Here is a 22,182-nt window from a genome sequence, read left to right as displayed (position 1 = left end):
TCCATTATCAAAACCAAACATTCTTCTTGGTCACTCCTGGCAGAGGAACTGACTTTGGAAAGTTACAGCCAGTTATAGGGGTGGAATGGCTGTACAGCAGAGGAAGGGTAGTGGGAGCTATGACTAGATGAAAGCACCTATTCACCCAGCAACTATCTACTGAGCACCTACTATGTTCCAGGCATGCTGTGAGATGTTGGGGATAGAATGGTGAGCCAAACAGGGCATGGTCCCAGCACAATTTAGTGAGATGGGGGAGGAAGGAGTGGAAAGACACATTATTCAGATGAATGCACAAACATACTCAGAAACCAGGGACAATGATAGATCTAACAGGAATCCTGTTTTGGTCTGATGTTGGGGGAGGAGTCAGGGAAAGCTTTCTCCAAGAAAGTGCCCTTTGAGTTGAAATATAAAAGACGGATAGGAGTTCTAAATAAAGGGAAGCAGAAGGTCTTATGCAAAGAGAATGACACTACCTGAGGCCTTGCAGCTGAGCAGGGTTAGACCAGGGCTATCGATAAGGTATCCAGAAAAGTTTGCTTGTTCCTCCTTCCCACTTTTCCTAGTCCTCAAACCAGTGCTCCTGTTCCCCAAACCATAAGGCTTTAGGAAGTTAACCCCACCTCCAAGTTCTCAGCATCTTGTCTTATATATAAGTCCTTCTCTGATGATTCAGCCTGAAGGGTTTTCATTTCCTCTGCATTTCTGATGCGTTTGACTTCCTGGGTGAATGTCCAGATTTGTACAATGAAGGTGGCAGAGCTTTTCTGTCAGGTGTATGTGGATTGAATTCCTAGCCATACGACCTCTGAAAAATTTCTTATCTCTCCTGAGTCATGTTTTCTTTATTGACCCAGTAGAAATCATACTGTATATCTTGCGAGTTAGTTTTAAGGATTAGATATAACACTTGTAAGGTTTTATTTCCTGTGTGTTTCCACCCGGGACACAATGCCTGACAAGTTGTAGTCACTCAAGAAATACTTATTGAATGAACAAGAGGCTCAAGCACTGTTCAAAGGGTAGGTGGTCTTATTCTTTACCGCTGACACCCCTCCCAATCACACTGTTAGGCCAGGGCAGGTTGTTCAAAGATACCAGGGATAGACTGTGTAATCCTGCTGTTACCCACTTTGACCAAAGAGGGCAGCAGTTAGCATTCTCTACTTAACTCTTCTTAAAACTGAGATTGGCCTCCTTAAAAGGCACTTAGACCTTATCTCTAGCCATTTTTCTATTCCCTCTGCTTTTGCTGTCCCCGGTCATTGTCTTGGAGCATGACGAGGTATAGCCTAGTCGTTCTCACACCTGTTTTGGTCTGAGGGTCTTCCCTCTGGGTTCTGAGGTGAGCTGAGGGTGCGGAAGAAAGATTCTGAGTGAACTGGGGCAAGGGTACACCTGCTTTCAGTGCCACCCTCCAAGCTGTGTCCATTTGGGTCCACAATCTTTCTGGCTGAAGTTAGGGAAGCTGAAGAGAGGAGGGAGAAGCCTTGACTGTTTTACAAGCTACTCAACGAGTAAGGTATAAAAGCACCAGGGTCTTCTCGGCATCTGTGCTGTATAGTCCCCAGAGATGGAGTAGAGAGCAGACAGTGCTGTTTGTTGAAACCACAACAAAGTCTTCTACCCACCTCTGATGCATTTTGGGGGCAGATTCGCTGTCTGCAAAGAGCCATCTGCAGGTCTAGTGTGCAAACAAGGGCGGTCCCTTGGCTTTCTTGCTCCAGGACCTATCCTGGAGTCGCCCAGTTCTCCTGGCAAACACATCCCAATTAGTAGGAAAGTAAGATAAATACTGTAGACAACTCCTGAGATGTTGCCAGCTGTTCTGGTCTCACAAAGTGACCTGACCTGAGAGCTCCAAGTTCTGAGAACCATTCGTCGGCACGGTATTTTTCTGGGCATTGCTTCAAAGGGGCCATAGTTGAAGACCAGGCTGCTATTCTGGTAGCCTCTTGTGTGGGATAAAGTTTCCCATGGGCCCCTGGGGAGGGCTGGAGTACTTGGTGGGTGAGGGGTGTTCTGTGCACCCCTCACCCATGTGCCTGCATGACAGTGAGCAGGTCAGCACCTCTGAACTGAGTGGGATAGAACCTTCCAGAGGCTGGTGTGCATTCTGGACTCTGGGACACACTGGAGCTGAGCCTGACAAAACACCCTGGAAAACTCCCGGAAGAGGTTAATGGGCTGGAAAGGAGGGTGTGGGGCAGACAGATTCATTAAATTTTAACTTTGAAGATCACAGATAGGATGTGAACTGGAATGGGCTCACTTGTGAGTCTGATGCTTAGTGGGGCAAGCAAGGCTTGGTCTTGTTTCTAGGTCTTTCTTGAGGCTTCTGGCACCTACTCATTTAGGCCCATGTTATCATGAGGTCTGTTGGCAGGACAAAGTAATACGTCTTCATTACTGCCCTCAAAGAGTGAAAACCCATCTGAGAAATGACATTGCCATGTACTGGAACAAGGCTCCCCTCCCCCACAAGCCAAGCATCCCTGCCTACCTCTTGGATTTCACTGTCCCCTGCCCCTTGTCTCACACTCTGCTTTCTGTCACTCTAATGGGCTGGGCTCTCCTGCCTCCAGGCCTTTGCCTCTGGCTCCACTTCTACCTGAAGACCTTTTCCTTTTCTTTCTCTTGGCTGACTTGTGGTGATTTCTTAGATCCCAGCTCAGGCAGGATGCCTTCCCCAGACATATTCATAGCACCACCAGGGCTGGATTCAAGGCTGACTCACTTGGGGAGTGAGAACTATCTTCAAAGGGAGATGGTGCTAGTGTGATCTGGGTTTCTAGGAGGCCAGTGAGTCAACTACCTCGAAGTGTTCACCAAGCATGATTAGAATCACTGAGGCTCTTGCTCTGCAAAGCATGGTCAGAAGGGGACTGTCGGCACCCCGAGCAGGGAAAGTATGCCTCGCTTGGCCGGGTGTGTCTGCTGCACGCCCCCATGGCTCTCTGACTAGGACCACCAGGCTTCTCATCTCACAAGATAGAAGTAAGCTTCCGTGACATAGGGGCTTCCTCTCTCTGCTGACTGCAGAACCCCAGGCACAGCACAGGACCCGAGGTATGCAGTCCCTCAAATACATCTGAATGAATAGCATGAGTGAATGAATTAATTCCAATCATTCATGATAAAGGAAGAGGAGGAAGAGGAGAGAAGGGGGACAAAGGAGGAGGACCTCCATTAGGATGCCAGGCCTTGGGTTTGTCATCTGTGGGTGGAGTTTGGGTGCTGACCCTCTCCAGAGACGTGTTAACCAGTGTCTCCTGTATCAGGACCCTGTGACTCACCTCTTCAGATGTGAATCTTCAATATTTTGGGATCAGAGTCTCATTCTGGCTTCTTGGATCACACTTTTCCTGCACCCCTCTTCTTGTCTGGGTGACCCTTAGGGACTCTGGACCATCCTCATCTCCCCTTATTGTATTACCTTTGATTCCCTCCTGCAGTGTCATCCATTCCTTCATTCAACAAACATTCTTAGGGGACCCTTGCCACATTCTAGGCACTGTACTTGGTGCTGGAGCCCCAGATGCAGCCCCCACTGTTTAATAATGCAGGCCAGTGAGCACCAAGAAACTGATTATCAGGAAATCTGTATGGGAAGAAAAGAAGCTAAGCAGAAGACAAGAGGGACTGGTATGGCCTGGGATGGACAGAAGGCTTCCAGGAGGAGGTGGCATTTCACCTGGGTGGGTTGTGCAGGAAGAAAGATTGTGTGGACAGATGCCCAGGGAGAAAGTCATCCTCACAGAGACAAGGGGCATTACAGGACAGGCCAGTGTAGTGGGGCAAATACAATGGGGGTGATGGAGGCTATGGAGGGCAGATCTTGAGGTAGGGTCCCAGCTCTGGAAGCAGTATATACATTGTTGAGCTCCTCAAAATAATCCTGTCAATGCTGGGAAACCAGGGAGCCTTAGGATGGGATTGTTGCTGCTATGTTTTCTTGGGAGAATGAGGGCGTGCTGTGGGTGAAGGATCAACCTTTCCCACTTTCTGTGCTTTGGGATATTGATACTCCTTTCCTGATCGCATTCTCAGAGCAAAAGCCTCTGTGACTCTAATTGTGCTTGGTGAGGACTTCAGGGCAGCTGCCTTACTGGTCTCCTAGAAAACCCAGATCACACAAACAGCATCTCCCTTCAGAGTTGGTCATCAAGTCCCAGGTGAGTCAGCCCTGAATTCAAGGACCAGCCAGTCCTGGGACTTTGCTCTTCCTGGGCCAAATGATCCTTATCTTTCCCCCAAGGTGGCCATTGCCATTAGAAGAAATTGAGAGTAGCTGACTTTACAAGTAGTTGGATTAGAAATGACATGTATTAATACGTCTAGGCATGTGCCCAGGTAGTGACTCTTAAATTTTGCCTTTTAGAAGTTTAAAATTGAGGTCACCATTTGAAACACGAAAGCAGGAGTGAGATGCAGATTTTGTTTGTGTTCCCTTTTCAATAACTTCTAAATTCCAGGGAACTTGACCTTTCTGGGACTGTGTTCCTTTCCTCCCTCCTCTGGCCCCTTCATCTCACATACAACAGACGTCAGCAGGGGCCCCTTTGTGTTTCCTGGCCTGCTCATGCAGAAATCCAGTGCTTACAAGGTGAGGAGAGCAAGGACCCTGCCAGCCCCCTCCGCCCCTTGCCAAGAGTCCCAGGACAGGGCATCCCCAGGACAGCCTTGCTGGCGGGGGTGGGGGGGCGGACCTCAGGACACAGGCAGGCACTGAGAAACAAGAGTCTATGCAGAAAGAGGTTTTAATATCCTCTGGGTTTTAATAGCTTTCCCTGAGATGGAAACTTGGGTTGAAATGATTTGCAGCCCTCCAGATTTTTCTGAGTGTGTGTGTGTGTATTCGGGTTTATTTTTAGCTGCAGGGGTTTATTTCTTGCCAAAAAAAAAAAAAAAAACCTGCTTAAATAAAACCAAGATTAATATTTTTACTTAAAGGAAAGAGTTAGTCAGGACAGGCTTTGAACTGGAGACTCCCTATCTTGTTTGGGAGTGCATCTTAACAGTCTGGCCTTGGCTTTGACATCAACAAAAAGGGTCTTTGAAACAGACAGAAGTGCCCTCGGCGGGGGCAGGACAGGATGCAGGAAAAGCCTATTTGTGAGACCTCTCTGAGGAGCATTCTTTTCCACATAGCCTGCCCAGCTTGCCCACACCCCTCAAGTTCTCCAGGGCCTTCTTCCTGGAAAGGTGGGACTCTGCTGACTCCCAGCTGTTTTCCTTAGGCTCTCCCCACCAAGTCTGGTCCAGGTTTCTATTATACTTCCTCTGGATTCAGATGAAGCAAACTGAGTCTCTTCACCAGGAAATGAGCTAAGACCCAAATCAGATGCCACCTCTAGGGACCTCCTGACACCCTTCCCTGGGACAGGCCTTGCCCCTCTTTGTGGCATAGTGGCTGTGTCTGCCAGGTTTGAATATCATTCACTTGTTTCCTTTCCTGTCTTTCATAGTTCACAGTAACTGTTCCAAGTTCCTCCAGGCCTTCATTTATCTCCAGATCCCTGTGAACTTAGTACCATAAACTATCACTGGACAGATGTTTATCTGACCCTGTGAACTGGGGCCTGCCATTAGCCCCTTTTGATAGAATAAGTCTCAGAAAGACTTGGTCATTTGCCAGAACTTGCTCAGAGGAGCTTTTTTTTTTTTTTTTTCCTCCAAATTGTCCTCCATGTGGGTGGCACTTTTAGCTTCATGTGCTCAGCAAATATATATTGGGGGCCTGCTATCTGCCAGGCTCTCTTCTGGTTGCTTGGGTTACAGTAGTTATAGAACAAAGACCCTGCTTGCTCATGAGGCTTACATTCTAGTGGGGAGAGACAATCAAGGAACACACAAGGTCTCTATAATACGGCAGATGGGGGCTAGTGTGTTGAGCACAGTAAGGCTGGCCAGCAGATATAGGGAATGCCTGGGGGAGGGATGTAGGGGGTCAGGGGAGGCCTCCTGACCAGGTGAAGGAGGGGGTCATGTGGCTACTGAAGGAAAAGCGCTCCAGCAGCAGCTCTGCAGAGGCAAAGGCCTGGAAAGGGTGGCTTGTTTGGTGTGAAGGAAAGTAGGAAGGAGGTGGTATGCTGGTATGGAGCCAGTTGCCATTTCCTGAGATGGGGAAGCCGATGGGAGGCCGAAGTGTGGGTGAGGGCTGTTAACAGGAGCTCAGCTTTGGATGGGATGAATTTGAGATATTGTCTTAGATTTCCAGGTATATAAATGTAGACTCTTGGATATGTAAGTCAAAGGTCATGGGAGTTCTGGGTTGGAGGATGCAAAAATGTGGGCGCTGTCAGCTGTACAGCTGGTATGAATAGCACAGGCTGCATGTGAGTGAGAGGATGGTGAACCCTCTGCTGACTGGACTGAGTACCATGGAGGTCATGGGTGAGAGCAGTTTTGGTAGAGTGGGGGAGGGGCATGAGGTCATCATAAGAACCTTTTGAGCTTGGTAATCATCACACCAAGGTAAAAGCTTGGATAGGAAGTGTCCTGCCCAAGGTCACACAGAGATAGGGCAATGACCTCATTCAGGTGCCATGTGCTCTGTGCATGTTCATTCCACTGTATCGTGGTCACTTCCATAGAGCTTTCCTGATCTGACCTTTCAGCTTCTGAGTTTTTCCAGAGGGGCTTTTGGGGCTTGGGGTGGCCATGACAAACAGACTGGGAACCAGAAGGATTCAGTTAGGGTGGACCCTGTAGGCCTCTGCCTCCCACCCTTAATTTCTAAGGCCCTTTCCTCAAACATGGACATCATCAAAGTGTTATCAAAGTGTCCCCAAAGAGGCAGCAGATAATTGAAGAGGTGCTTGAAAAGGCCACGGGAGGTGGATGCTAAAGACCCTCAGTAGATGAGGAAAGGCTGAATTATAGGAATCTTTTGGGTCCCTGGTTGTCTCCCTCTGGTTAGTACATCTGAGAATCTACAAGCACTCTTCACCAGAAACACGGCCATATATCATCTGTTTAGCTCCAGGGTTACAAAGTGCCTCTTTACATGTGCATTGCCTCACCTAATGAATCACTCTGATTAACCTCAGGCTCATAGTGTTGTGAGAAACCTCATGGATCATTAGGTTTTGTGGTTATTAATTTTTTTTTTCTTGTTCCCTGAAAGCCTTGCTGGGGAGCACAGGGTGCTAAACAGATGATACTCTGTTATCTTGCTGATGGTGATTACTTGTGGATTCCTGTTACTAATCTGAGGACATGTGTGTCAGTGATTGGAAAGGGAAGTGGGTAGTCAGAGGATGTGGGGGTCAGAGGGGATTATAAAGGGGTCCCTCCTCCTAGAGACAGTCTTCTTCTCTGATTCTTAGCAGCACTGACAGTGGCAGGGGGAGGAGGTGCAGAAAAAGTACGGACTCTTGTGCAGTCAGTATAAATCTCGTGGAAAAGTTTGGAGCCAGTCTGCTTTCTTGGGGGCCTACCAATTTTTCCCCCCACTGGGACGCAAAACTGTTCTCAGGGTATCTGATTTTCTTTTCCATAGTTGGAAGATGGGGACCATAATAGTCACCTCATAGGGTTGCCATGAGGATAGAGTGAGATAACATGTACACACTGCTTGGCACATCAGAGGGGTTCCATGTGTGGTAGTTGTCACCAATGCATTCTAGTTCCTTCCCTCTTCCCTAGACTTACTGACGTGATGCAAAGAAAGGCAAGGAACTCATGGTTAATTAGTGAAAAGGCAGCCGGAGAAGTGAGAGAGCCTGATGCTGCCCTACTTGCAGAGGCTGAAATGCAGGCTGTCCACGATGCATAGGAAGCAAGAATTGCTCAGTGGCTGAGCCAGATGGGCTACAGAATCTCTTGTTTATTGCCTTTATTGTGAGTACTCTGACCTCAGAAAGGACCTTTCCTTTGTTACCCTGTTGAGAATGACAACTGGCAAATAAACATGAGGTGACCATTAGACAAGCTGGACTGCAGACATCCCTTCCTGATTTCTAGACTGCTTCCATGGGAGTGGGCATCATTTTAAAACTCCCAGACCCCTCTCTTCCTTTAAGTCCAGACCCAAGAGATGGGTGATCCCAGGGACCAGGCTTTTGTACCTACCTAGATCCTGCCTGCTGCTGTCAGGACAGCCCTTCTCTGGGATCGACATTAATAGTGATTTCTGCTTTTGCAGAAGTTCATTCTGTCTTCTGGCCAGATGTGCCTTAGTTATTCTCGCTGTTGTCCTAAAGACTGTACATTAAGCCAGCAAAAGGGCCTTTGAGAGACAGGTATGGGGGCAGAGTGTGTGTGTGTGTGTCACAGATTGTGTGTGTGCGTGTGTGTGTGTGTGTGTGTGTGTGTGTGAGAGAGAGAGAGAGGTAGTATCTCACCCACTAGACCACGAGATGGCTGAATCAACTCCTACATCACAGAGAGGCTCTGTACTGCTCTTGACAGGATACTAAAAGATAGGCAGAATCTAAGGTCTTCCCTTGATATATATTAATTCAGGTAAGGGATCCTTTGCTCTCAAACTTAGTCAAATTCCAAACAGTTTGGAGCAGAAAGGTCTGGATTTGATTGAAGATGGTTGGATAGGAGGTGGAAGGAGAGGACAGGAGGTAGAGCCAGCTCATAGCCCCTTTCTGAATCTCAATATGCTGATGAACAGCAGATGTGCACTTTCGGGACACACCAGCAAGCTGCGTTGGAAGCAGAACCCTGTTGGCATCAAAATTGGTTTTCATTTAAAATTTATGCTGCTTGTGGTCTATATTACCATGGATGGGTGGGGGCAGGCAGCATACAATTATTTCTGGAAGGGATGTGCCTTGTTTTACTTGTTTTTGTAAGCGCTTATTATTCCTTCCCCAATAAATAAAAAAAAGTATTTAAAGGGAATAAAGATAATTCTATAGAGATACATGTTTGTACCTGGATCCTAAGATGTATGGTATATTCATGAGGGCCCCACATACATTTGGCCTTCCCCAATGGCTCAGTGGATAAAAGAATCCACCGACAATGCAGGAGACACAAGAGACACGAGTTTGATTCCTGGGTCAGGAAGATCTCCTGGAGCAGGAAATGGTGGCAACCCACTCTAGTATTCTTGCCTGAAAATCCCATGGACAGAGGAGCGGTGGCTATAGTCCATACGGTTGCAAAGAGACTAAGCACTCACAAGCACATACATTTAAATATCTATATGCCAATGGTATAAGTACATATAGCCTGGTCAATTTCTTATCTGCTTTTAAATTATTTCTTTTGAACTCCATATACTCAGAAACCCAGGAGTGTAAAAGGCCCCCAAGACTGAGATTTCAGGCTACACCTCACTCCCACTTCTCTGACTGGTGCTAGCCATGAAATTTTAACGTTGTCTTCCTGCTAGAAGGTACTTGCTGGAGGTGGGAAATGGGACTTCTATTTCTTGCTGTCACCTCCACAGTACCCAGCCCATTTTCCCGGATGCCTATCCAGTTCACGCCCATGTAGGTTCAGCTGCTGGAGGACACTGGGGAGACAACGCGGGGGCTGCTGCCAGCAGGGAGGAGAATAAAGAAGGCCTGTGTCCAGCCAAGCCCATCTGTGCAGAAGCCACATTAAGGTGGTGGGAACGGTCAGACCTGCTGCCAACTTCAAGTTTGGAAACTGTTTTCTGTTGTTGCTGAACCGTGACCTCCCTGCACCTCCCTGTCCACTCTGGTCCCCGGGCCAGCAAATGCCTTGGGGGCATCCTGATTGCCAAACAGGAAAGTACAAAATAGCACACAATTTGAATTGCAGAGGAAAAACCGAAGCAAATAAAGACATATTAATTCACCAACCGAATAGGCAGATTTGGGGTTGGCCAGTGATTTTACTTTGGACAGACTTTGCAGATCTATTTGTGAGAGCAGAATGTTATTTCAGTTCAGTTTAATGCAATTTTGTTTTTGTATGGAAAACACTTGGTGTGGCCTCTGTGCTGGGTCATCCCTGCCTCAGTCTTTCTGGACCAGGACCATGGGATCTTGTTTGGTCCTGGCAGGTCCCTCTTGGGTTACATATGGATGATGAGATGAGATAGGCACCTGTGATAGAGTGGGTGCCCCAGGCTTAAAAACACCTTGTAAGTTTGTTCTGACCGGTTAATGTCTGTCCCCCCACCTCTCAATGAAATTTTCTAAGACTAGAGTATTTTGATGAGCTTGTCTTTCTCCTCATCCTAAGGAGAAGCCTCACAGTGGGTGAGACCCACTGTAAGCTAAGGAGGCCTTAGTGCATGTTAGAAGCCTAAAGATGCTCAGGATGGTCACATAACAGAAGTCATGGTAGTGGCAGAAATACTAATAATAGTGACGGCAAACACATAGGGTTTGGGATGAGCCACACACTGTCCTTGGTGTTTGTACTACTTAACCTTCATAGCAACTTTATGAGATATTGTCACAGATTAGGAAACAAAGGCACAGAGAGGCTTAGTAACTTTCCTAAGGTCACACAGCATCAGGGCTGGGATTCAGACCCAGGCAGTCAGGTTCCAGAGACCACGCTCTTAAATATTATGTCATGCTGCTCTTCAGTAGTAATAAGTACATCACTTAGAAGCCACGTGAGGGGCACTGGGCCAAGACAGTCAGAGAGATTTAGGAAGAAGGAGCTCTGGGGATACAAGAATTTGCCTGAGGCTGTACATAATGGAGCTCCAACTCAAATGTAGCTTCCCGATTACAGAAACTTACTTTCCCCTGAACTATTCTCAGATGAAAGATTCTAAGCTCGGACCATTTCAGGGTAAGGGAAGGAACTGGCTCCCTGTGCATGCAGAAGCTTCCAGAAGTAGTGAGCTTTATAGAAGAGTGCTGCTCATGACATGTTATGTCTAAACGAAGGCAAGCCATTTTGGAGCCAGGAAAGCGTAGACGTTACTATTTAAAGGAATCCCTTCCGCTTTTTTCCTTCCCAAGCCAAGGACTCACTCCTTCGTTTACCTTCTGTATTAATGAAGCAACAGAAGATGGAGCCAAATTAATTCAGGAAGAATCAATAGGAAAGTCCTGGCAAAGATGCCTTGTGCCCAACAGTTAAGCTGTTACAACCTGCCTGTGGGAGTTAATGTAGAGGAAATAGTCCCTGGGGCCTCTGGGAGGATGGCTTCCTGCCAAGGATGCTGTTTCAAAATTGGACACAAAGGTGGAGGCAGAATCTTTAGGGAGCTTGGCCTGGGATCTCTCCAAGCTCTCTTTTTTTACAGCAGACTTGGAAACAATCACTTGTCTCTTTCACACCGAGCTGCCTTGCCTAAATTGCTAAACTTGCCAATAGGTTCCATGTTTTGCCATCCCTGGCAGCTGAAGTTTGGAGGGGCCCTTGATTCATCTGGGGCTTGACTTTATGTCTGACTAGGAGAGTAGATTCTAAGCTCATCTGGGGAGAAACAGGATAGGACTCAGCTGGAGTAGGGCAATAGACAATGAACTGAGAAACACAGTGGGACATCCAAAATGGGGAAGGATAACAGATTTACCAGAATAGGCAGGTGTGTGTGTGTGTGTGTGTGTGTGTGTGTGTGTGTATGTGCGTGCGTACGTGTGTGTGTGTGCGTGTCTGTGTGTGTGTAATGGGTAACCTATTTGACAAACATTTATTGAGCATCTATTCTTTTCTGGGCTAAATGCAACCTGAGGTAAAAAGAGTGATAAGATCCTAGGACTGAGAGTTCAATCTGTAATTCAAACATTGCCACTATAAATGCAAAATCCATTCCATTCTGGTTAAGGTCTTTCGCTAGTAGCTCAGACGGTAAAGAGTCTGCCTGCAATGCAGGAGACACAGGTTCGATCCCTGGGTCAGGAAGATCCCTTGGAGCAGGAAATGGCAACCCACTCCAGTATTCTTGCCTGGAAAATCCCATGGACGGAGGGGCCTGACAGGCTACAGTCTGTGGGGTTGCACAGAGTCAAACATAACTGAGCAGCTTACTCAATGAGAGAATCCAGCTCCCTTTGATGGAGACACTCTCTGCCCCTATGATGGTATCACCTCGATCTCCCTGACTTTGTTGCTAGTTCTCATTATTAGACAATTTTTTCTTTGGCTGAGTCAATGAATGCAACTTCTTTGCAGTTTCCAAGTTCCGTCTTTAAGCTCTATTTGAAGACAACTGTTGGGTGCTTCTTCACATACTATAGAAAAAGAAGCCTCTTATAATCTCCAGGACAATCCCTTTCTTCTGTGTTCTTACTGCATATAGTAAATGCCTCTCTTAAAGTCTTTGTCATACTGGATCTAATTCTTTTTATATTCATAATCAACTAATATTTGCTGAGCAACTCCCTTCAACCAGATGTTATAATAAGAAATTTCATGAGATGTTTTATTTAATCCTCATTCCAATTCCCAATCCTCATTCCCTGACATAGGTGGTACATTCTCTTTACAGATAAGAAAATTGAGGTTCAGAAAGAAGAAATGGTTACATTTCTCTCAGTTTCTGTATCTGTGGAATGTGGATGTTAATACTGACCTTGTAAGGCAGTTGTGAAGAGTAAATAAGTAAAATGTACTTTTGCACATAGTAGGTGTGTGATAAATGGGAGCTATTTTTTTCCTAGTAACAATCCTTCCATGGTCAGCCTATTTCATTTTGCCAATGATGATGATAATGATGATGATAGTAATAACATTTACCTAATATACACTCTGTCCGAGATATAGTGCCAAGAGTTTCACATGCATTACTTGCCTAATCAATTCAGGTAACTGGTAACATTATTATCCTGTTTTATAGAAGAAGTTGGAAGCCAGAAACAAAGTTACTTGTCCACAATCATAATAACCATAAAGAACAGGGCTGGGATTGGGAAAGTTCAGTTGGCTCCTAAGCCCCTGCTCCCAACTGCTTCTTCCTCTACCACACCCTCACTGAGCTGCTCTCTATTGCATCCCATACCATCTAACTGCTGGGTACCAAGGCCCCTATCACAGTACCAACGGGGTCACGGAGGGAAACTGGGGTGTGTCACAACCCTGTGGATGTACCAGGATGTGGCAAAACGTAGGCAACGCAAATCCCAAATGAGGAAGAGCTCAGAAAGGGGTCTGAGAGACCACAGGATTATCAGAGGTGCATGAAGAGAGGGCAGGAAGCACTGACAGGAGAAGATTGTGGATTATGGTGAAACCATAGAGTCACTCCTTCAGGGGTGACGGCAGCCTAGAAATTTCTGGACAGCAATTATGAACATTTAGGGAAATTAGCTCCAAAGATATCTGCTTCCCTTTTCTCTTCCACTTCTCCCTGCCCCCTACTCCGCCAATCCCAGGGTTTCTTATCTGAATTCTTGCTCTTATAAACACAATCATCTATTCCAGTTGCCTCACTATTACTAAGAAAGCAATTCCAGGCACACAGACAGGTAGATGCCTGCTCTGAGATGTGGTCCCTCATATGATTCAGGCCTCCCTAACCTCCCTGTTTGTCTTGCATTTTTCTCCAGTGATCCGGGCCAAGGTGGTAGGGAAGAAACTGGTGAAGGAGGGGCCCTTTGGCACGCTGGTCTACACCATCAAGCAGATGAAGGTGAGTGATAGCCCAGTCCCAGGCTCCAGGAGGGTTTGGGGGCGGGCAGGGGTCAAGGTTTCTGTCAGAGAGTCTTGGCCAGTGGAGGCAAGTGGAATTGGACTTAGAGTGTGTGTTTACTTGGTGTCTGAGCCCCAGCCATAGCCCCTCTACCTGGCAGGACAGGGCGTAGATGAGGCAGCAGAAAGGGAAGGGGGGTGGTGGTGGTGGTGGCCGTTTCATCCCAGAGCCAGGGCAGGTGGAGTCCCTCAGAGGCAGCGGTTAAGAAGCTGGGCTCTGAAACCAGAGAGCAGACAGTCCTGTTATCTAGTTACTATGGGCTATTGGCTAAGTCACTGCCCCTCCATGGGCCTCAGTCTTTCTATCTATAAAATGGGGGCAGGTAGGAATGTTGACTAGATGGTCTCTACCGGCTCTTCTGAGGTTTGACTTTTTAGGATTAAACAATGCCTACTTTTATGCAGTCACTAAGGTTACAACCTAGGTTTGACCTCTCAAAACTTTACATTGAACTTATATCACAGGAACCTCAAGTCAAAGTAGGAGCTGCAACCCTACTTTCCTGGGTCTAACTGTCTTCTCATATCCCAGTAGTTAGCATCATCTACTAAGCATATTCATATAACTGAGCATATTTGTGAGCACATTAACATTAGGGAACACATTCAGGAAGCATACCTTCAGGAAAAGCAAATCAGATTCGAAACCTAGGGAGCCGGCCTCTTGTCTCAGCTTACTTGCATTAGAACCGTCCCCTTTCCTGGGCTCAGTTTTGCCATCTGTTAACAGTGTGGGGCTGGGCTGAGCACGCCTAAGAGCCTCCTGGCTCAGGCATTTCAGGATTCTAAGTGCCCTGGGACATGGACTGTGTTGCTTCTAAGCAGGAGCTAGTTTGGGTGCCTTAGCACAGAGGACTGGGGCTCTACCCTGAATAGCTTGGCAGCTGGCCCATCATCCCTCCCCCTCACTTTGTAAGCACCTCCTTGCATGCAGCACTCTGTGCCAGGAACTCTGGAGGCCACAAGGGAGATGTGGTCCCTATGTTTAGGAACTATAGTCAGGCGAGAGAGCAGACATGTGCATGGCAGATCAGGAGTTTGAGATGGGGTGTGCCCAGGTCCCAGTGGACTGCCAGCCTGGGTGCAACTCAGTGCTCATTTCTGCATTCCCAGCAATTAGAATGGGACCAACAGGGACTCAGTAAATGCTTGTCCATATAATGAGGGAATGAGGGTGAGACCCACTGGCCTGAAACCCTGCACAGGAAACAATTCGTGGGTAGGATTGAGAAGTAGGGAGAGACACAGCCATGGGTGGTACCCAGCCATCTTGGAGGCAGACCTCCAGGCCTCATAATTCCTGCGTCCTGAAGCCCGAGGTTAGATGTACTGAGTTTGCGGAACCTGTTGCTTTGGATTCAATTTTGGAAACATCCACAGCCTTCTGGTTATGTAATGTCCAGAGTCAGCCCTGGCCAGCTGCCCTTGGCTGCCCAAGCTTGGTCATGGGACCAGCTTATGTCTTCAGACAGCCATGGGTAAAGAAGAGTGGGTGGAGGGGGAACCAACAAGAGCAGTAACAACCTAAAAACCCACTGTGTAACCACTGGCAGCTGGCAAGCAGATGCAAAAGCAGATTAGACAAAGGCAGAGGTTCAGAAGATGCATCCCTGTCTGCTCTGAAACAGCCCTTCACATTGTGAGAGACTCTCTGTGGCTAGCAGAGTGCTGGGAGAGGAAGAGCTGGGGGCAGCAGTTCCTAAGCTTGCCCAGCTCCTCTCCTTCCTTCAGGGCCTGGATGCCAGGGTCACCAGAGACCTTGCTGTGAGCACAATGTCCCGTTCCTGCCTCACTGGGGTAAGAACTGCCGCAGGGCATCATTTAGAGGCCAGATGACACTTGCTCACCTATCTGCTTCAGAGAAGACATACCCATTCCCAAGATGCTGGTCTTACGTTGCTCATTCACCATCTTTCACCCAGGTCCATGGATCAGAGTGCTGGGCGTTAGAAAATAAAATTCCCTGTCTTACTTGTGACAGAGGCTCAAAGGGAAATGAGTTGCCCAGAATCACACATTTCATTAAAGGCAAATCTAGTTCCCAAGCTGAGGTGTCAGGACTCCTTCCCAACCCTGGGTGTTCTTTACACGACTCCCCAAATCTCCCTGAAATCCTACTTCGATCATCAACCACCATCTAGTACCATTGTTAGCTCTGCCCCTGCTACCAGCCCACTATTAGATAAGCCATAGAACTGGTCATTGCCCTCCTATCCAGAGAGGCTACTGGATTCTGCTGGTCTCCAGGTACTGGTCGGCTGGTCTGAGAAGGTGTGGAGCAGGGGAGCAGGAGTAGGCCTTCCTCCCCTCTCTCACTTCCTTTCTCTTCCTCCCTGCCCTCTCTTGTGCTTTGCACTGTGCTTTTCTGAGCTGAGGATACAAAGATAATTGTTATAATGAACACAAGGCTCCATACAAGTAACAATGAATGAACATTTACTATGTACCATGCATCCTGATAAGCCTTTGCATGGGTCAGTCCTCACAACAACTCGATGAAACAGATAAACATTATCCTCTGTTTTACAGGTGAGACTTGAAAGGTTATTCAACAGTCAAGATCATTTAGTTAGAAACTGGTGACTAGAGTGAAATTAGAGTTTTTGCCTACAAGGAGATTACAGAACAGCAGGCTGATTCACCCTTCCTGCCCACTTTGGGGGCTTCCCACCTCCCAACACGCCATTTGTATATAATTCCCCTAGGAAACAAAAGGAGGTTAGCTTGGGTTTGTGGATTTGTCATCCAGCAGTGTAGCTCTTCACTTGCAAAGAGTGTATGGAAAAAATCTTTGTAGGAAGAAAGGGGAAGAGGCCTGAGAGGGGAGCCTGCAGGAGTTTTGGCACTGATCCCTGGGCGCTTTGTTCTAGAGGATTAGAGTCTACCAGAGAGTCAGCTGGGGAAAGCAAGGACTCCCTTAAAGCACGGCTAAAGGAACTCAGGAGACGTGAGAATCTGAGCTGCCTTATCTGACCTCTCTCTTTTCTGAGTTCCCAACCTCTCACCCCCAAATTTCTCACCAGATGAAAGGCAGGCAGACCCCCTCCAATATGCTAATTCTGGAGCCTCCAGTCACCCTCTCAGGTATATCTTAAGTGTACAGAGGAGAGACAGGGAGGGTGTTAGAATGTTGAGGCAGCTTATTGCAAACTCGAACTTGGAGATTAGCTGGGGCTGGGGTGCTGGGCTGCAGAGCAAAGGTGGAAGTTTCCAGAATTGGATGTTCTAATCTTTGGGGACCTTATCTCTCATCAGGACTATGAGAAAGCATCTGCTTTGCTGTGGCTATAGTTTATGCCAAGGAAACCCGCTCTCAGACTGGATACAGGGGACAGCATGTGGGGGACATGATGTCCCAGCTGGTCTCGGGGAAAGTCCCATGGGAAGGCCCGCTGGTCATGTGCTGTGCATGTCCTGACCCTGGGGAGGACAGATCTGGTGGACAATCGGATTGCCTGGCCCCCAGAACTTCCTTCCTTCGGGGCTTTGTCTAATCAAAATGAGCAATGGCAGCATCTCGCCTTTGAAGCTGCAGCTGGAAGCCTTTCTGGCCACCCCCTCCCTGCTCTCCCGCTCCCTCCGGCCAGCCCACAGGGAGGGGGAGCCCCTCCACAGCCCAATGCCTGTGACTCTGTTCTCCTGTGCTCTGCCTCCCCAGCTAGACAGCCTGATCTGTGAGAGAAAATCCATGCACTTGGTACGTCAGGCAGGTTTCTACTGCCTCTGAAATGCGACTGCTTGTAAGAACCAGCGTGAGTTTAAATGAGTTCAGGCTATAAAGCAGCGTCCAGCACAGTGTTGATCTTCCACAGGCAAGCCAGAAATATCTGACACAGTGGTGACAGTTTATGCTGTGAATACTGATAAAGACCAGACAACATTCCGTAAGAAACAGGTAGAACTCCCCAAACTCAGAAATTCCTTTCTCACATTACTTGTTCCTTCACTCCAAGGGAAGTTAAGCTCTTGGAACTTCACATACTTACTATCATGAAGCGAGGCCGAGAGGCTTGCAAAGTCCAGTGTGGTGTGTGGCTATGTATATAGCAATGAAATATGATAATGGAATATTATTTAGCCTCAAAAAAGGAAAATTTGTGACAACATAGGTGAGCCTGAAGGACATTATGCTAAGTATAAGCCAGACACAGAAAGAAAAACATTATACAGCCTCATTTATTTGTGAAACCTAAAAGAAGTAGAATTCTTAGAAACAGAGAGTGCAATGATGGTTATCAGGATCTAGGAGATGCAGAAAATGGGAGATGTTGGTGAAAGGTTACAGACTTTCAGTACTGAAGTATGCGTGAGTTCTGGAGATCTAATCGACAGCATGGGGACTGTAGTTGACAACATTGTAGGACATACCAGAAACTTGCTAAGAGAGTAGATGTTAAGTGTTGTCATACATAAAAAGGTAACTATGTGAGGTGATGGATGTGTTTAACTAGCTTCCTTGTGGTAATCACATCATATACATATATCAAAATAACCTTGCATACCTTACCCTTTTGATACATCTTTTATCTGTCAATCATACCTCAATAAAGCCAGTGGGGAGTGGGGAAGGAGCAACCTGCCTACTTCTGAAACCAGCTTTAACTATTTGTACCAAGAGACGAGGCTGGGCAAGACATGTAGGAAGAAGGGGACCAAACTCTTCTGTCTGCTCATGACAAACTTCAGTATAACTTATTTTTAAACTAACTTTAACTAAATGTGTGCGGGTGCTATTCTAAGGCACTTAATTCTCAAAAACACCTTATAAAGTCAGCTGGTTGTTGTTTAGTCTCTAAGTCACGTTCCACTCTTTGCAACCCCCTGGACTGCTGTGTGCCAGGCTTCCCTGTCCTTCACTGTCTCCTGGAGTTTGCTCAAACTCATGTCCACTGAGTCAGTGATGCCATCCAACCATCTCGTTCTCTGTCATCCCCTTCTCCGCTTGCCCTCAATCTTTCCCAGGATCAGAGTTTTTTCAATGAGTCAGTTCTTTGCATCGGGTGATTTGCCCCATTTTAGAGATGAAGAAACTGAGGCCCAAAGATAGTAAACAACTTTCCAAGAAGCTAATAAGTAGCAGAGACAAGATACAGACTCTAGCTGTCTGTCTATTGAACCTGAGTTTACCATTAATCCTCCATTGCATTGGCCGGACTAGGTTAACCACCTTTCCAATTCTGAGATTCTCTGATTTTAAGACACTATAAACCCATGATAACCCTTCTAAATTTTTCAAACCAATTCTAGGTCTCTATGGCTACAGACATAATAATACTTTAGAATCAATATTTAGATTAAGCTAGATTAATATAAAGAAAAGACAACAAAATGAGTAAAAATCTGCTTAACTTTACCATACATTTACTACAAATGTATTGTTATTTTCAGAATTGACCTTAAAAGGCAGCTCTGTATTTGTCAGACTCAGTCATTTATAATGTATTAAGATTCTGACTTTGTGTGTTAAGTGCTAGAAACCATGTTAAAATAAGGTGTTCTTCAGTTCAAAAGTAGCAATGATGCTAAGCTGATTTCAACAAGTTGAGTTCTTACTGGGCAGGGTCTTCATTTTCACTCATAAAGCAGAGAGGAGATAAAGGGAACAGACCAACATGGAATAAACTGAGGTTCCAGTAGGCTGTCCTGAAAAACCTAGAGCAAGTACTGAGTTGGAACACTTGCCAAAAAGTCAAGGGTAATCCACACCAAAACGAGAAGTTGCTGGGCCTAGGAGTAAATGCAAGGGATGTTCTCCCAGGGCCACACATGATGGCACGCACACAGCAGCCCTCTTAGGTACGGTTCCTATTAGAGCCAGAGAGGCACCATCCACCACTGAGGAACTGGGGGCGTAGGATGTGACATGCCCCTGCCCCTGCGGCATAACTGAAAACTGAGTGAAAACAGAAGTCACCCCCACCCCCTGCTCTTGGCTGCATTTCCTTGTTTAGCTGGAGAGCCTTGAGGGAGAAGAGGGTTGTGAAGGGAGGCCAGGTAAATTAAAAGCACCTGCACTGACGGTTGTACACAATTAGAACAGTACTCCCCTTAAAAAGGAAGTAGCTCCCAAACCCTGTCTGTCTAACAAACCCATTATGATGGTGCGGGGGGGGGGGACTCATGGACCACCTCCCCCCACCAGGCAATCACCACTTAAAAGAAAACAGGGAGAAAAAAACAGCCCATTAGATTGAATGGGAGACACTTAGATGAGACACCAGTGAGGTGATGTCTGGCTTTTTATTAATTACTATAAGTAAATTAATAAGGCATACCAGAACTAAAGCAGAAACATTGTCTTATTGGAAACCCTTGGGATAATCCCAGAGACCACCAACCATCCAGGGCTGAGAACTGGGGGAAAATGGGATTTGGCAACACCTCGGTGCCCTCTCCCACCCCTGCCAGCTCACACGGTTCACAGTTGTCTCAACAGATCAGGGCCTGCAGAACGCTCACGGACTTGACCTGGAATCGCCAAGTGGGTTCAGCCTCCATTATGTTCACACCGGTGGCTCTGAGCATATGCTGATGAAGGAGGCACATAGCTATAAATGGCACCTGCCTGCATCAGAGGCCTGTAGCCATGAGCTTGTGGGGCTGCCAGGGAGACGGCACAGGATAATGGTTAAGAACAAGTTCTCCTGCCTACATTCCTGTCTCTGCCACTTACCAACCGTGTGGCCTTAGACAAGCCACGTAACCTGCCTGCGCCTTGGGCTCCTCACCTATATAACATGGAATGGGAGGTGTGACTGGCTGGATGGGAAGGTTTCTTGGGGAAGGCACCAACCCTGGCTCAGAAGAGAGAGGAGCTGGTGGCTTTGCCTCTGGAGTGAAGACCCTTGGGTAAGTAGTTCAGTGACAGGCCACAGTGGCCTATGAAGGAAATTCGATCCCACAGCCCAAATGATGGCATGTGTTCTGAGGTCTGGTCCTCCTCTCATGACATTTCTTCTGTCCACAGATGTACCGAGGATTCACCAAGATGCCCCATGTGCAGTACATCCACACAGAAGCCTCTGAAAGTCTCTGTGGCCTTAAGCTTGAGGTCAACAAGTACCAGTACCTGCTGACAGGTAATGGCCGACTCCAGCAGCTAGGTCAGGGTTTGGCCAAGGTCCCCTGCTCCTCAGTTCAGAGGATGAAGGAGTTGTAGACCCAGCAGTGTCCTCAGGTCCCTGGTGATGTGCCTGCTGAACTGTAAGGAGTTATCTACAGTTGAGTCTATCTTACTCGGCCAGTGGTGGGAGCTTCAAGTTTCTACGTGAGGCTGGGTTTTACTTATTTTTAAAAATTAATTTTTATTGGAGTACAGTTGCTTTACGAGGCTGGGTTTTAGTCTCCATTCTACCACTGCCTGGGGAAGAAATCTCCTAGTTTTGCAATTTCTCAGCTTTACAATAAGTAAAAAGAAATTGCTAGTACCTATTGGTCTCCACATCTCAGTCAACCTATTAGGTCTGTCTTTTAAAGTCATCCACCTTTAGGCAATCAGTAGAGAAAAGAAAAAAAGCAAGACCAAAAGCCATTGATATGAGAAGAGAACAGTTGGTCTCTGACCCAAGCTCCAGTGCTCACTGGGTTTGTGGACCTTCCACAAATTGCTTAACCTCTCCAAGCTTAATTTTCTGCATTTGGAAAATGGGAATACAATCCATCCTAAAAGATGTTGGAGAGGATGAAATAAAATCATGGGACTGAAAAGTACATACATTTCCTGGCCTAAGGAGGTTACTCAGTAGGCATGAATTCCTTCTCTTCTGGCTGGGTTCTGGGCAAAATAACTCTCGCCTTGTCCCTTTCCTCCTCTAGGCCGTGTCTATGATGGCAAGATGTACACAGGACTGTGCAACTTCGTGGAGAGGTGGGACCAGCTCACCCTCTCCCAGCGCAAGGGGTTGAACTATCGCTATCACCTGGGCTGTAACTGCAAGGTAAGCCCCAGGGAGAGTAGGCAGGGGGGCTGCTGGCTGGCAGCCCTAGAAATGCCAGCTCCTCCAGAACTGGGCCCTAGGCCCTTGGGCTGGGAAGGGCATGTGTGTCAGGCCTGGGCAGAGGGGCAGGTCTGAGCAGGGGTGGCGAGCAATGTTGCACCTATGCTGAGCAGCAAAGAGGGAGAGGAAAGAATGCCTTTCTGCTGTAACCTGTGCTGCCCACTTGGCAGCTGCTGGGGCATGAGGGCTCTTCAGCATTCTTGACCCCCTGCTCCGCACTGTGACTCAAGGCTGTAGAAGGTACAGGATCTTTAATGGCAGGTCCTGCCAAGTCCCAAGTGGGCTTGCTTAGGCAGCTGACTCACTGGTGGCCCCCAACCAAGGTGGCTTAACTGGTACAGGACTGCTGATACCACTTGCTTCAGAAGGTCACTCTTCAACCTGGCCCAACTTCTTGACCCAAGCACAGAGTTAGGGCACACAGCCTTGCTGCTGTGGGAGGCAGTTGAACCAGTCTCTCAGTTAATTCTCGTGACAACTCTGCAAAACTGGGATAACAGTGATTACTACTAGTATAGTTTTAATTATCCCTATTTTGCAGATGAGGAAACAGAGGCCCAGAGAGTAGCTAGGCCTAAGTCACACAGTTCACTGT

The 22,182-nt window shown here is 47.2% G+C and overlaps 1 protein-coding gene across 1 annotated transcript in view; it reads left to right on the top strand.

Moving 5' to 3' along the window:
- The window catches only part of TIMP3 (TIMP metallopeptidase inhibitor 3), a 58,871-nt gene that overhangs the window by 32,362 nt on the left and 4,327 nt on the right, over positions 1-22,182 (top strand). The window contains exons 2-4 of the mRNA XM_040234803.1: positions 13,449-13,531; positions 20,558-20,669; positions 21,406-21,527. Of these exons, the coding sequence (XP_040090737.1) occupies positions 13,449-13,531; positions 20,558-20,669; positions 21,406-21,527 (317 nt within the window). The remainder of the gene's footprint in view (positions 1-13,448; positions 13,532-20,557; positions 20,670-21,405; positions 21,528-22,182) is intronic.

Source organism: Oryx dammah, unplaced genomic scaffold (assembly GCF_014754425.2).
Source record: "Oryx dammah isolate SB20612 unplaced genomic scaffold, SCBI_Odam_1.1 HiC_scaffold_29, whole genome shotgun sequence".
In the NCBI taxonomy this organism is placed as follows: Eukaryota; Metazoa; Chordata; class Mammalia; order Artiodactyla; family Bovidae; genus Oryx; species Oryx dammah.
This window is presented reverse-complemented; position numbering and strand designations above follow the sequence as displayed.